Source organism: Pocillopora damicornis, chromosome 12 (assembly GCF_964200805.1).
Source record: "Pocillopora damicornis chromosome 12, jaPocDami1.2, whole genome shotgun sequence".
In the NCBI taxonomy this organism is placed as follows: domain Eukaryota; kingdom Metazoa; phylum Cnidaria; class Anthozoa; order Scleractinia; family Pocilloporidae; genus Pocillopora; species Pocillopora damicornis.
This window is the reverse complement of record NC_142681.1, coordinates 16,868,722-16,882,991: the sequence shown is the minus strand read 5'-3', so window position 1 is coordinate 16,882,991 and position 14,270 is coordinate 16,868,722. Positions and strand designations below refer to the sequence as shown.

The 14,270-nt window shown below is 38.1% G+C and overlaps 2 protein-coding genes across 8 annotated transcripts in view; both read left to right on the top strand.

Annotated features, from left to right (window-relative positions):
• The window catches only part of LOC113675571 (uncharacterized), a 10,468-nt gene extending 7,055 nt beyond the window's left edge, over window positions 1-3,413 (top strand). The window contains exons 3-8 of one of the 7 annotated variants that reach the window (XM_089189661.1): window positions 1-88; window positions 488-556; window positions 694-723; window positions 1,166-1,237; window positions 1,608-1,694; window positions 2,942-3,413. The exon at window positions 1-88 is cut by the window's left edge and continues 35 nt beyond it. In XM_089189661.1, coding sequence (XP_089045787.1) covers window positions 5-88; window positions 488-556; window positions 694-723; window positions 1,166-1,237; window positions 1,608-1,694; window positions 2,942-3,076 — 477 coding nt within the window. In that variant the 5' untranslated portion in view covers window positions 1-4 and the 3' untranslated portion in view covers window positions 3,077-3,413. Of the gene's footprint in view, window positions 143-487; window positions 557-693; window positions 1,238-1,607; window positions 1,695-2,941 lie in introns of those variants that run through there. The other 6 variants (XM_089189659.1, XM_089189660.1, XM_089189662.1 and 3 more) reach the window with 6 other exon arrangements.
• Window positions 3,414-5,952: 2,539 nt separating this feature from the next.
• Window positions 5,953-13,273, top strand: LOC149036754 (short transient receptor potential channel 5-like). Its single transcript, XM_089189652.1, has 7 exons — window positions 5,953-7,321; window positions 7,768-8,107; window positions 8,572-9,046; window positions 9,891-10,092; window positions 10,446-10,592; window positions 11,586-11,684; window positions 12,236-13,273. The coding sequence occupies exons 1-6, from the start codon at window positions 6,314-6,316 to the stop codon at window positions 11,598-11,600; spliced, it is 2,187 nt and encodes a 728-aa protein (XP_089045778.1). The 5' UTR covers window positions 5,953-6,313; the 3' UTR covers window positions 11,601-11,684; window positions 12,236-13,273.
• Window positions 13,274-14,270: the final 997 nt, after the last annotated feature.

Below are 14,270 nucleotides of genomic sequence, written 5' to 3'. Positions count from 1 at the left end.
CCAAATGTGGCTAGAATGGATTCACAAAGAGAATGCTGTACCTGTGCCTACGAACCTTGTACTTGTACTTGCACTTGTACCTGTACTTGTAAGTGTACTTGTACTGTTTTTCTTCTGGCTTCCATACAAGATCATCACAGCGGTAAAATGTTCATTAGGGATCAAGCTAAATAATGAATGGAATTAATGCTAAGTTTTAATGTATTTGTCAAAACATCATTATTTATCGCCGGAGGGGGAGGGAGGGGTTAGCTCTATATATTATATAATAATTCTTGTGACCTTCCCCCACCCTCATTGACAGTTAATTAGCTGTCAGTTTCCCCCCATAATACTCTGTTGGCGAGGACTGATCCCACTGCGTTCCCCATTAAAACCATATGACTCCCCTAAACTCCTCCACTCTGCACCTGTAAGTTAATGATTAAAAAGAGAGTTTCTCAATCACGTTTCCAGCCTCCAATGTTTCTTTCACCAAATAATCCAGGTTAAAAAGAAAGAAAAAAAGAAAGTTAAGACAGAGATCAACCGTCCTAAGGGGAACTCCACCGACGAGGTAATATGCTAATATCCTATCGATAAACACTTTTCAAAGAGAAGAGATACATGCAATTCATGATCACCACTATCATGCTTTCTCTCTTTGATCATCGACAGTCCTTTCTGATGCAGATTTTTTTTTAAATCTAACAGAGTGAACTTTTGGTGAATTCTCAAGAACTGGTTAGTTGTACTTTGTCTGTGATACTTCAGAGTACGTGAGATTTTTCCTTAGGGTAAAAGGTGAAAAGAATTTAAATTTGTTCTAGTGGAGCTTTTGCTTTACTAAGAAAAGAGAATTTCTAAAAAATAAATTCAATAGCACAGGAGCGCCTATTATTCCCATGACGTGTGAGTTTGGGTTGAAGTGTAGGAGAGGTAATCTTTATTCATAAATATTTCAAAACTGGCGCGTTGAAAGTGTAAAAACAAAAACAATTTATTCAGGCGTAAGCTGCACGTTTACTGAGTAAGGTAAAACCTTGAGAGTTTGAACAGAAACTCTCATCTTTCGACCTCTCTAAACTGGGCGTGTGCTTCATATTTCAATGAAATCATGTAGACACATGAAGCAGCTAATGGATGGGGGGGGGTGCTTTACTTAAGCTTTATTCTATTTGAATAGAGAACATCTCATGAGGGGGCTGGAGAGAGACAGGGCAGTGACAGTGTACGGTCAGATTCTAAGGTTCAACAGGTGAGCTACGATAATTTAATTAATATCATTTCTAAGGGAAATAGTTTGGCATCAGTTACTGTATATGCTGCGAGAATATTTGCAAGAACTCGCCACCTTCCGCAACCGAGGATATGATATTTTTAAGAGGAGTGAAGCATGAAATTCATCATTAAGATACAATACATCAAGTTTTGTAAACCAAAACCCCCAAGAACTAAGAGAACAATTCATCGAAACTGTTACTAAGAAGCAAAAAAAATAGGACAACGCAGATTGGAGGATAATAACCATGTACATAAACCCGTTTGCTGTTGTTAGAAAGATAAGATTTGCGTTTTCCCAAGTGCAGTAAATCTAATCGATTTATTTTATGATTCTTTTGCTTCAGAGCGACGATGACCAAGATAAATCGTGTTGTTCTTTCTGTATATGCTTCGAGAATATTTGCAAGAAGTCGCGACCTTCCACAAACGAGGTATGATATTTTTAAGAGGAGTGAAACATGAAATTCATCATTGAGATGCATCAAATTTTGTGAAACAAAAACCCCAAGAACTAAGAGAACAATTCATCGAAACTGTTACTGAGAAGTCAAAAAAATAAGACAACGTAGACGAGAAATTTGAAAAGGATATACGCTACCAAAATTGAATGAGGCAGGCAGGAGGTGAGTTTGCAAATACGAATAAGTTTTTTTTATTTAAATCAGTTTCATTTAAGCACATGTACCAGATATTATATTTCATATTTCATCGCTATAAGTTGCTGTCGACACCATCAATTTTGTCTGCTATTCATGTACGATCCGCTATTGGCGATTTATCTACAATCATTAGGAGCTAGACCAAAGTAAGTTTTTCTTTATTTCATATTTAAGATATTTCCTTTTTTTTTATGCGTATATCGATTTATTTCTTTTTTGATACGTATATCGATTTACATTTCTCAGGGGTATTTTCTTAGTTTAGTTTCTGCTGCATTTTCTTTTAGTTCGAACCACACACAAATTCAGCTACATCGTTACCATCGATCATAACTACGCTATCTTTGATCTCACTTCGCTCTCTTCATCTGTGTTTTCACACCGATCTCCTTATTTAGTTTGTAATTTTGATTACGCACTTCATTTGATTAAACCGTGATTTATACTGTGCGTTCGGATTGTCTTCTCCGCTACACTAGTAACCTTTGAAGGTTACAATCATAGATTGAACATTTGACTTGAAATTGGCCATAAACTTCTCAGATTCTGAGTCTATTTTAGAATTTTTCACGTACTGTTGCTCTTAGCTTTCAAGCAGGCGGTATTCTGCCGGGAGTAGGAGTCACCAAGTCAGTATCAATCAATTATGATGACTTGAAATTGGCCATAAACTTCTCAGATTCTGAGTCTATTTTAGACTTTTTCACGTACTGTTGCTCTTAGCTTTCAAGCAGGCGGTATTCTGCCGGGAGTAGGAGTCACCAAGTCAGTATCAATCAATTATGATGAAACATTGGTAATATATTGAGTAATTATAGACTGACTTTGAAGCAAAAAAATGATTTTCAATAGAAGTTCCCACTATACATTTTGATCATAGCTCAGTCTGATGATTATATGAGAAAGGGTTGAGAATTATCAATTCGTAGTTCTATTTTTTTATCCCTAAGGATGACAACCTCTCCGTCTAGAGCTGCCATTCTGTCGTCTTACCACTTGAACCTTTTTCTCCTAAATAGGAACGCAAGAAGGTAATGGCAAATCTGGTCGTGAAGTATTTGATGGAACGTTACCCAGAGAAGTTCCCACTATCCGAAATAATCAAAGCTCAGTCTGATGATTATGGAAGTGGACAGAGAAGTGGACAGACTTAATGCCCAAACCATCAGGAAAAGCATGAAATACGCTGTTTTGAAATAATCTCTCCACTAACACAATATAATATTTCATAGGCAAGTGTCATATTTTATCCCCTGCTTGTCCAGATCAATCTTGTAGTGTAGTGTGCATGCTGCCTAAGTCTCAGTCTATCTTAAGCGACCAGGTGAACTTTCTTTCATACTTTCCACATAAACACTGTAGGAGAACTATTAGGCCTTTTGCAACAGTTTGTCAAGTGACCTCTTCTTCGTAAAAGTAATGATTCAGCCAATTTCAACAAACAATTTTTCTAGGATGAATGAATGAATAAACTTCAAATATGTTATCTTGTATAGTTTAAGCAGACTTTTCAGACGTTTCAAAGAGTTGGAAAAACTTGAAGGTTTTGCAAGTGCTGAAGACGATTTGACCATCCGTCACTCTCACATGATTTTCATACGAATCTTCGTATTCATCTATTTTTTCACACCGTTTGTTGCTTACAAGTCTGAAACTTTTTTATCGACTTTTTTACATTCATTTTCGTTTAGTCTGCCTCCTATGAATATAAGAATCTGCCTTAAATTTCTTGAACTTGATAAAATAAAATTTCACTGGAGGGCAGGATCTATCGCTTTCACAGAAATAGATCGAGAGACAAAAATATAAGTTCTCAAATAGTCATAATATCTCAACCTGCCATGGTACAACATTTGCTATCAGGATGAATGAAATATGGTCTTTCGAATTCTTGACTTCACACCAGTGACAAGGTTACCGATTGCTGGTCACTCAACCAATTTCTAAAAAGGGCTTATTCGTTTATTTCACCGGCTTAAAGGGATTGAAATTTTTGTTTCTCTCTGAATTTCTAGCTTATTTATTGAAGCTTCCCGGCTAAGATCAGCGGTAAATTTTCTCGTTTACGCCGCTGAAAATCGCTTGTTAGCATGCAACGTCGTTACGTGAGCAGCACAAAGTTTCTTGAATTATCTGTCACCTCAAATTCAGGGCGTCTCCCAGCTGTGTGTTCTGTCACCATACCCCCAAGCTTACCTCAGACATTCTCAAACTTTCGTTCCTAAGTTGCGGGAGTAGCTGGGTTAAATGGTAAAATCTAGTTATCCCTAACATCGAAAGCTTTCGAATATTAAGAAAGAAGTCACGTGGTAAAAGATAAGTATCACCAGCGATTTAATTTTTTGTTCACCTAGATTATTTCTAGCTGAATAAATATTTACCATTTTATTCTAATTTCTTTTCCGACATCTATGCGTTCCCACTGGATAACAATCACCAGGATCACCAACTTATTGTTAATGACAGGTGTTACATTTCATATTCTGAATATAGCATCCCCTCAGAAACTAAATCATTACGAATAAACGCTAATATCTCAGAAACAATCCTAGAGGTTATTCGTTAAACAGGTTATCAGTAATATCTACTGGTGAAAGAGGCAATCCAGGTAATAGAAATCAGCACAACAACAGAACCGTGCGGTAACGGACCGCCGGGGGAACCGTTGACAAAATGTGCCGATCCGACAGCTGAGCAGAATAGTTTCTAGGGTGAAGCTTACTTGGAGGAAGAGCAGTATGCAGTCGAAACGTCATGATCTACACCCGAAGTGACTACATCGAGAGACAAACGATAGTACTTCATGTTATTAAATATCTATCGTCATGACGCCTCGTCAGCAAGTTCGCAATGTGCTCAGCGTAACCAACCACTTCAGTGGGTCCTTTATGCAATGGATAAAGTATGTAGGCCAACCAAACAATCGAAAAAAATTTTACGATTTTTCACTCCTCGAAAGAAACAACATTTTTCTTACTTTGGTCTCTAGATGGTAAAAAAATATAATGAGGAAGCATTGGCATCTCCAGCTCACCCAGAAGCGAAATCCTATCGGGAGGTTCTCTCTGGCTACAATTTGGAGATTACTACGTCCTATAAATTTTAATGGTACGTTATTAATGACTTTGAACCGCAATAGGTCAGGTGATGCACGATAGACTTGTGAAGAAAATTTCCGAAGCAAAAAACTGATGAAAAACTACGATTTGTAGCTCTGGTATAGAACAGTCGTCTTACAGCTTTCTCTGTAGTTGTCCATTCTCACTGGCAGATTCGGTCCTAATTTTTTTGTTCCAGTTGGCGAAATGAGATACTCTGATTCCAGCCACTGCCGTATGTTAAAATTTCTAACAATCAGTGATACGTGTGTAATCATGGTCCATGATATATCTGTTCTAAGACGTTTAACCCAGGGAGGAGAGGGACTTCTTAAGGTTAAGTGACTCAGATTACATTCCCTTCGCCTTTTAGTCGCGGCCTATATAGGAAATGTTTGACGTGGATGGAAAGGAAAACAATGTTGACACTATTCAGCTTGTGTAGCTTCAGAGAATAATGGAATTTGCAGCGCGTACACATCACGTGAGGTCGATATACAACGTTGTTCGTTGGCTTTGATGTACTTTAACAGGCTATACACAGTGATTCGAAAATCTGTTTAACTTCTTGTATAATGTGGATACGTTTCCTCTTTTAAGTTACTCAGTTTTATGTTTGCCTAATTAATATTCATATTTTCGATTATCTAGAATTTCGACTATCCGGACTTTTCATCCCATTCCTAACGAGTCTGGATAATCCAGGTACTCCTCTACTAAACGACAACTTTTTTTATGCTATAAGAGTGCGCATTACGTGGTATTTCATTCTTGATTATTGATCCATATTGAGTTCTGTAAGGGAGTGAAATTACAGTCAAACATTCAGATTCCATCGGAACCATTGGCCTTAGCAACGAAAGCGTTTCCGACATATACAAGCAATATTTACCGACGACTTACAATAATATACCCACAAAAAACTAACCGAAACCTTTGACCCAATTGAATCAATTACCATCATCTTCTCCACTGTTATTAAGCGATTCTTGCAAAGTAAAGAGCGTTTTTCAATTGAGTGTCGTCAAACCAAAACCAAAGTAATAAAACGACCAATTGAAGCTGAGGAGTACACCCCAAAACTCCAAGAAAAAAAGCAGACCGCCTTTAGTGTGGGAACACCCAGATGACCAATTTGCCACCAGGTTTAGATCTGCATCTGATTGGTTGAAAGTGTGGCGTGAATTTTCTGCACCAATCACAGAGCGAAGCAAAGAAACACTTAACAATCTCAAATTACTTAAGAAACTCAGTTGAAAATTGCCCCATACATACGCCGATATTGCCAACGCTATGGCGCCGAAATTTTCTCCGGACGAAGAACAAGATATAAAAGACGGTAGAATTTTTCGTGTCTTTCTGAAAATAGTGCGAAAAGGGGTAAAGGATGATGTGGACGCCTTTTTGTCGAGTCTCATAAGAACGGATAGAGAGAGGGAGAGAAATCCCAATACCAACAGTCTATCTAACCCTAACCCTAACCTTAAGCCACTTCTAGACGCTCTCGATGAGGGGAATATCACTAAAATCTGGGAACTCATTGTCAAAATGGAAGAAAATCAGGAAGAAAATCCGAAAGAAAATCAGCGTAAGACAATTGGAACGTTAAGTGCTAAGTTTAAAGATATCGTGGAAGAGGAGAATGTGAAAGATAATGGGTTCCGCTCTAAGCGCATATGTTTACCTTTGGAGAAGTTGTTTACATCAATAGGATCGATAATGGGCTGTGTTGCCTCATCACGGAGGAAGATAAGGAGAACCCCAATAGACAATGATGAGCTGGCATGGGTGAAGATACTGAGCAATCCGTTGTACATCGGTCTGGAATGGTTGTGGAGAAATAAACCTCGTTCTCCCTGTTACATAAGAAAAGAAAGTGAAGAAGTTAAATTTACAAATGTTGTTACACACCAAGAAACTGATGGTACACCCTTGGTCAATGTGGCTTCCAGTAATCATTCTATCAACAGCGGAAATGAAATAAAAAATCGCACAGAGGAAGATGAGAAGAAGAAGAGGAAGTTTGAAGACGTCGTTGAAGCTGCCCTCTTTGACGCCTACCTCTTGGTGAGAAGGAGCTCTTACGAGTCCCACCTAACTAGAGATGAATACTTGAAATGTGCGACAGAATGTGAGAAATTTGCAGCTGACGTTGTTGGCCAGGCGAATTGTTTTGAACCGAACGAGCTGGACCAAATCATAGATTTCGAAGGAAAAGGAGCATTACTAAAAAAAACACCCAAAGAATTTATTCACAGTCTGAGTCTTCTAAAGATAGCTACAGATAAGAAACGTGAAAAGGTTGGTTTAGTCTTGAATGTATATGGAAATGTCATGCTCTGAAAAATTCAGTGACTAAAAGATATACATGTCCATACTCCAACTCAGCTTACAAGTGATCTGAATTTTTTTTTTAACGACCAAAAAATGTCCATTGTTACCTCAGTTACATCGGAATGCAAACAACTCACGCGAGCTTTGAGGAGACAAAAAGGTGAAAAAAAATGTATTGAACTCATAAGAGGATGGCTGAAATGCATAAAAAAATTGAAAATAAAAGTCATTAAAGCATTTTGAGAGATTAATAGGAACTGACTTCTGTAGATCCAAAGCTTAAGATGATAAATATTCCGCGTTGCCAATGCATTGTCTGGTTTGAATTAGAGAAGTGTTGTCGTTTGCATTGATGAGTCTTCCATGGTTTCACTGTATAATAGTCTTTTGTTTTGAATCCCTTTGTCTTTCAGTTTGTGACGAGCCCAAAATGTCAATTTATCCTCGACGAGGTCATCTACTATGACAGTCCACAATGGCAAAATAAAGGAATACTGAAAAAAACGCTCTTGTTCTGCCTCCAATTAATTTTTGTCATCATAACAAGTATCGGCTACATTTTCATTTTATTATGCCCTAAATGTACCACCTGCGATGAGAATTGCTGCTGGAGGTGGTTCAGAAACGTGTTTGAGCATCCCTACTCGAAGTTCATCAATCATGTCATGTCGTACGTGACCTTTCTGTGCTTGATTTATGCCTCGTCCTTCGAGTATGAGATTCGAGCCGGTTGGGGAGCTTTGACGTGGATTGGTAAGTAAATTATGATCAAAACATTGCTTTCAATGTTGGCGAAGACGACAGTCGCACCCAAAACTGGTCAACTCAATGGCCAAACTTTCCATTTGCGAAAGAAAGAACTAGTAAATTCGAAAAATGACGTTTTATGACGGCTCAATGGCTTAATGAACCTTTCTGTCAAGAGGAGACACTTAATTCCGGTGAATCGAGCATCTGTTTAACCAGCTCGAGTCAAGTGCTGAAGTTCTGTTGTTAATGTTTCTTAATTAAAACAACAGACATGATAATAAATGTTCGTGGATAAAAAAGGCAATAATGTTTAATACCTGGGCCAACATGTTTCAACGTTTGACATTAGCACGTTAAAGCGTGTGAGTTAAAAATACACTTAAAATAAATGTTCAAAATCAAACTGCAAGGAGAAAACTGGAAGAAATCCTATTTGGGTTAACTGAGTCGTTTGAATCTATCCACAGACTATGCCGTTATTTCCTACGTCATCGGGCTACTCTTACAGGAAGTCGTGGAATGTTGCAACCAAGGGTGGTCGATCTACTTTTCAAAGTGGTGGAATGTTGTAGACACACTAATCGTCTTTTTATTTCTGCTGTCATACGCTGTGTGGTTAGGGGCATGGGGCTGTAATAAAGAATGGAACCCTGAAAAAAATGCCTTTACCGTGGCCGATGCTATATATTCCAGCGCTTCGGTTCTTGCCTTTTTTCACCTGGCACACTTTTTCCAAGTCAGTTCAGTGCTTGGTCCCTTGCAGCTTTCCCTCTATAGGATGCTGAGAGATGTCCTAAAGTTCCTTTTGATTTTTCTTGTTCTTTACGTTGCATTTTCCACTGGTATGGCCAAGATTTACTCCTACTATGTCGCCTCTGAGATGGAGCTCAGCAAACGGGACAACAGAACTAGTTATCACCAACTTTCCCATCCATTCGCCTTGTATGTATTCAATTTTAAATTCTCTCCATTGGGTTATTTTTTATTTTACTATTGCGACTAAAAGTTGTAATAGTATGGATTTCGAACTTCTCGTGTGGTGGTGTGGTGTTACAAATTTATCCTGTTTCAAACAACTTTAACTTTGAAAACATATTTTTAAACAAAAGGTAGCCAAATACTTACAAAATGTACGCTTTACATTAAAACGCAAACAGAGGCGTCTCTGAGAGGGTAAATGCAAGCAAACTGTCTTATTCATGCATCGAAAGGCAACCAACTGACCACTGAATTAATAGTCTTCTTAATAAGGATAACTTCATAATTGCTACACGAGAGAATATCATCTGATATTCTCTAGTTGCTAAAGCATTGACTGCTCAAATACAGACACGACTAGTATATCCCACCGCGGAAAGGCCGTTTCCGAGTTCCAAACAATCTTACTTTCAAAGAAAGGCCATGAGCAAAACCTTCCTTGTGAAAAAAGGGGCGGGGTAACTTTCGGAAGAAACTGTGGTGCTGCGTCAGTGGGTTGGTATAACAGGAAAGAGCGGAGGAAGAGCTCTGACGAAGGGCTAACGCTCGAAACGTCAGCTTTGAAACTCTTAACGGTGGCTAATTTACGTTAACAACTCAGTAGATAATACCGAATTACGTTTCTTGTGAAGGCTAGTTTTGTTCACATGACAATAACAATTCACCCTCCTTTTAAAGCATAGGCCTTAGGCATCTCGGAAATAGTCCATTTTGATGTGATGTGGCAACTGAACAGGAATGTAAAGTTCTTCGCTTTGACTTTCATTACCCTCTTGACTAAATATGCTCGCTACGTCATATATTTCAGGCATGTAAACACTTTCATTGGCTTGTTTTGGTTTTTGTTTGGTGGTGGTGGAGAAGAAAAGAGCATCTCGGTGAGGGATCAAGAATTTCTCCTGGTTACCGAGTTTGGAAGGATCTTCATGGGAGCCTACGTGATCTGCACAGGGATGGTTGCCTTAAACATGCTGGTTGCCATGATGAATGACTCATTCCGTAGAATTATGGTATGTGCATGGTATTGATAAAGAGCCAAGAAAAAATCCTCTGCCTTAAATTCATGTATAAATCGTGGGCCACTTGTTAAAAAATTTAAGTCGCAATTCGGTGATATTTTTCGTAAGGCACTTCTTTAGTTGAAAAAAATAACGTTTACTCGGTTTTAGATAACAATATTTCGTTATTATTTTCTCAGTGAAGGTGAATTGTCACGGTTCCTTCACTTGTAACGATCCAGTTTTGTGGTAAAAAGCATATTGTACGTTTAAAGTATAAAATTTCATATGGTATTTTCTTCTTTTATATTTGATAAGAATATCGATGGACAAAAAATGACTTAATTTAGTACTTATCTTCGAAGGAAAATGCTCAAGAAGAATGGAAATTCTCAAGAACTGAAATGTGGTTGGAGTGGATTGACAAAAGCAACACAGTTCCAGTACCTTTCAATATTCTTTACGTCGTCTTACTGTGTTGTAAAAGAGCCTTATCCATCGTACTCATTAAGGTAAGAGATGTACCCTTAAAGAAACTGTTTCCTGTGGCGTTTTCCTTCAATATTATCCTGGTAACTCTGGTTTAATTTTTTTTTTTTGGCTTTCGTTTTCTAACCAATATAACTTCTGACGTTTCCTCTTTTTAACTCGCCCTACATTACATTCCTGGTAACTCTGGTTTAATTCTTTTTTTTTTTTTTTGGCTTTCGTTTTCTACCCTATATAACTTCTGAAGTTTCCTCTTTTTAACTCGCCCTACGTAGACAAAGACAGTACTTTACTTTCTGTGCGATATTCCTTTTTGTCATAAAACAAGACTACCATTTGAAAAATGTTTACACTATTTCTTGCTTTAAAATCATATACTAATGTAATTCTCTAATAACTAATATACATTTTTGCTGTAGTTAGAAAGACAAAAGTGGAGTTTTCTCAAAGCGCAGTGAATTTCATTAACCAAACGTATGACTCTTTCGCCTTAGAACAACATTAACCAAGATGAAACCTTTTGTTGTTCGGAGGAGAGAACATGCAATTCATCATTGAGATGTAATACATCACGTTTTGAGAAACAAAAACCCTTCTTGCTAAAAAAAGATCTAAGACTTCAATTCACAGAAATTTTTACTGAGGCTCAAAAATAAGACAATGTGAAAGAGAGAGTTGAAGGGAATATACGAACTTCTTCTAGATTCTTCGGTCTCTCCTCTCAGTGTTGTTGCCCTATTTTAAATTCCTTTACTGAGACACGTTTATTCGGCTGAAAAGACTTGACATTTCCGGTTCAAATTCCCCACCCCCCTCCAGACAAGGTTCAAATCCCCAACCGCTGGCAGGAACGACAATCAAATTTCCTTGAGTTGCCAGGGGGGATGTTGAAGCTTCGAATTGATTGGCGGATAATAGTCATATCATAAACCTTATTGAAGTAGTTGAATAAAAAAATTGGTGTTTCCCAGGTGCAGTGAATGTTATTGACTACTTGTATGATTCCTTTACTTCAGAGTGACGTTAACTAAGATAAACCGTGTTGTTGTTGCTGTATGAGAAAATGCTGTTGCCGCGAGAGTTGTTGCAAGAACTTGCCACCTTCCACAACCGAGGTATGATATTTTTGGATCAATATCAGTATCTGGGCAACTGCCCACCTACCCCTCCCCTAACCCAGCATCAACCCTGACTTGTTATCAATTGACTGTTGTTGAGTTAGGGGAGGGGTAGGTGGGCAGTTGCCCAGATACTGATATTGATCCATATTTTTAATAGGAGTGAAACATGAAATTCATCATTGAGATACAATACATCAAGTTTTGTTAAACAAAAACCCCAAGAACGAAGAGAACAATTCATCGAAACTGTTATTGAGGAGCTAAAAGAATTAGAGAGAGAAAGTTTAAAAGGATATACGCTACCAAAACTGAATGAGGCAGCTGGAGGCGAGTTAGTGAGAAAGACTCTCTTTTTGTTTTTTTCAAGCCCGGTGAGATCTCCTTTTAGTTTTTCTACCCTGTAGCACAGTTGCGGTTCTTTAAATATTAAAGCCAGTCAGGAGCAAAGTCCATCGTTCCATTCTTTTGTTCCTAAGGTTAACAAGCGCTCTGTCGAACGCTACCATTCTGTCATCTTAAAATTTGATTCTCTCTCTTCTAAACAGGAACGCATTGTGGTAATGAAAAATTTGGTCGTGGACTATCTGGAGGGACGTTACTCGGACAAATGGACAGACACATGGCAAAATGTAGTAGACGGGTGAGAACAATCCAGGACTGCCTTTCTCGTTCCACCTGCCTGTTGCTGTTGTTTCTTCGCGTTTTACAAGCTTTCTGTCAAACGCTGCCATTCTTATATCCTAACAAACGATCTCTTTTGTTCTAAACGCACTGCAATAATGGAAAGTTGGATCGTGAAGTATCTGAAAGGGCCTTACTCAGACAAATGAACAGACTTCATGGCGAAACCATCAAGAGGACCCAAGGTTAAGAAGAACATTTTGAAGTCCGCTCTTTCTTAGTAGAAATCTGTCCACTAACAGAACGAGGTATTTCATAAGCAGCTGCCGTATATTAACCGCTGGCGTTCCACAACCGAAACTTATCTAAATAGTAAAATCTTATTATATATAATATCGAAATTTTTCTAAATATCAAGAAATAGGTCACATGATAGAAGATTTGAATCACTGAGCGATGGTTTAATTTTTATGATGATCTAGATTATGAACTAGCTGAATATAACATTTCCATACTTGTTTTTATTGTTCTTCATTCGATTCTGATGATGACTTCCGCTAAGGTTGTCAAAAAATCAGTCCGTAGTACCGACAGCAGTTCTTGTCAAGACTTTCTTCATTCGAAGGATCATACGACACGATAAAATACCTTTTTTGTCAAAGTCGTTGTTACCTGCTTGCTGTTTACCATCAAATTGCTTTCTCTAGAAACATCAGATCCCAGCAAGCCTTTATAAGGGTGCCTCCCAAAGCAAACTTTTATTAGAGATTGTTGAGAGTTCAACTTTTAATTGACCAGCGTTTCATAGTAATTGAGAATATCTGAGTGTTGCTACAGATCGGCGACTTTACTTGTATTTCTTGATTCAACCTTTATAGTTTGATAAACGGAGAGTGTACTGTAGTTTTGTTACGTGTTGTATAATTTCGACCGACAAGTAAAATAAAGATAAGTTGCGAAAACTGGTACTCTGCTTACTGTAAAAGTTACCTTAGTCCCTGTGAAATATATCACTTGCATTCTAGTCCTAAAGGAAAAACTTCTATTCCTACAAAGCAAATTTTTCGTCAAAGGGCCCATAGGCGTTAGGGTACACGTACTTCGTGTTCTTCGCACGAAAATCCTAATGGAATCTGGATACGCGCTCAATGTCCATAACCGGTATCTTTTAACGAAATTGGAGCATAAGTTAATTAAAAAGTAACCGATATTATGCACTCTTCAAAATGAAATGCATGAGGTGAAAATTACAATAACAAGAAGCTTTAGAATGACTCTAGTATCACCTACTGTTGGAGCGTAAATAACACTCGTGATGCGTGACGTGTAACGTGACGTGTAATGTGGCGTGACAAGTTAAGCGTTGAAGAGACGTTATATTTATAGGAGAGATCTTTGTGGTGCTTTATCGTTTTCATGGTTTTCATGGTAGAATAACAAGCTTAGTTAGTGCTTCAAGAGGACTCTTGGTGTTACTTTATGTGTTGTAATTAAATGTGCGATGTACTCTGGGAATTAGGTGCAATTTCTGGCATTTCTCGCCGTATTTCTCTCTCCAAAAATTGATTGAAAGCTGTACTCTGCCTACTGCGATTGCCATGAAGCAGAGAAATTTGGTAAAAAAAAGGTCTCATAGGTTTGCCCATTTTTTTTTATTTCTATTATTGGAATCTCCATCCGCAGTCGCAGCAATCAATGTCTTCTTAGACTGACGAATGACGAATTCAATGTGCTTTGTCTAACCTTTTCCCCAGTAATACGTGTTTCCTTCTTGGTCTCTCATCGCGATACAGCCGTCGATTGAAATCTAAAATCCTTTCACTCGATACCTACTCCTAAAACCGAGTCACACGGCTTCAGCTTGCCTTGCTCGTAAACTCATTTTCCGGGAATTAACCGAAGCTGAAGCAGTTCTGTAACTTCGGAGTCAAATTACATGATACAGCATTTTCTGTTTCA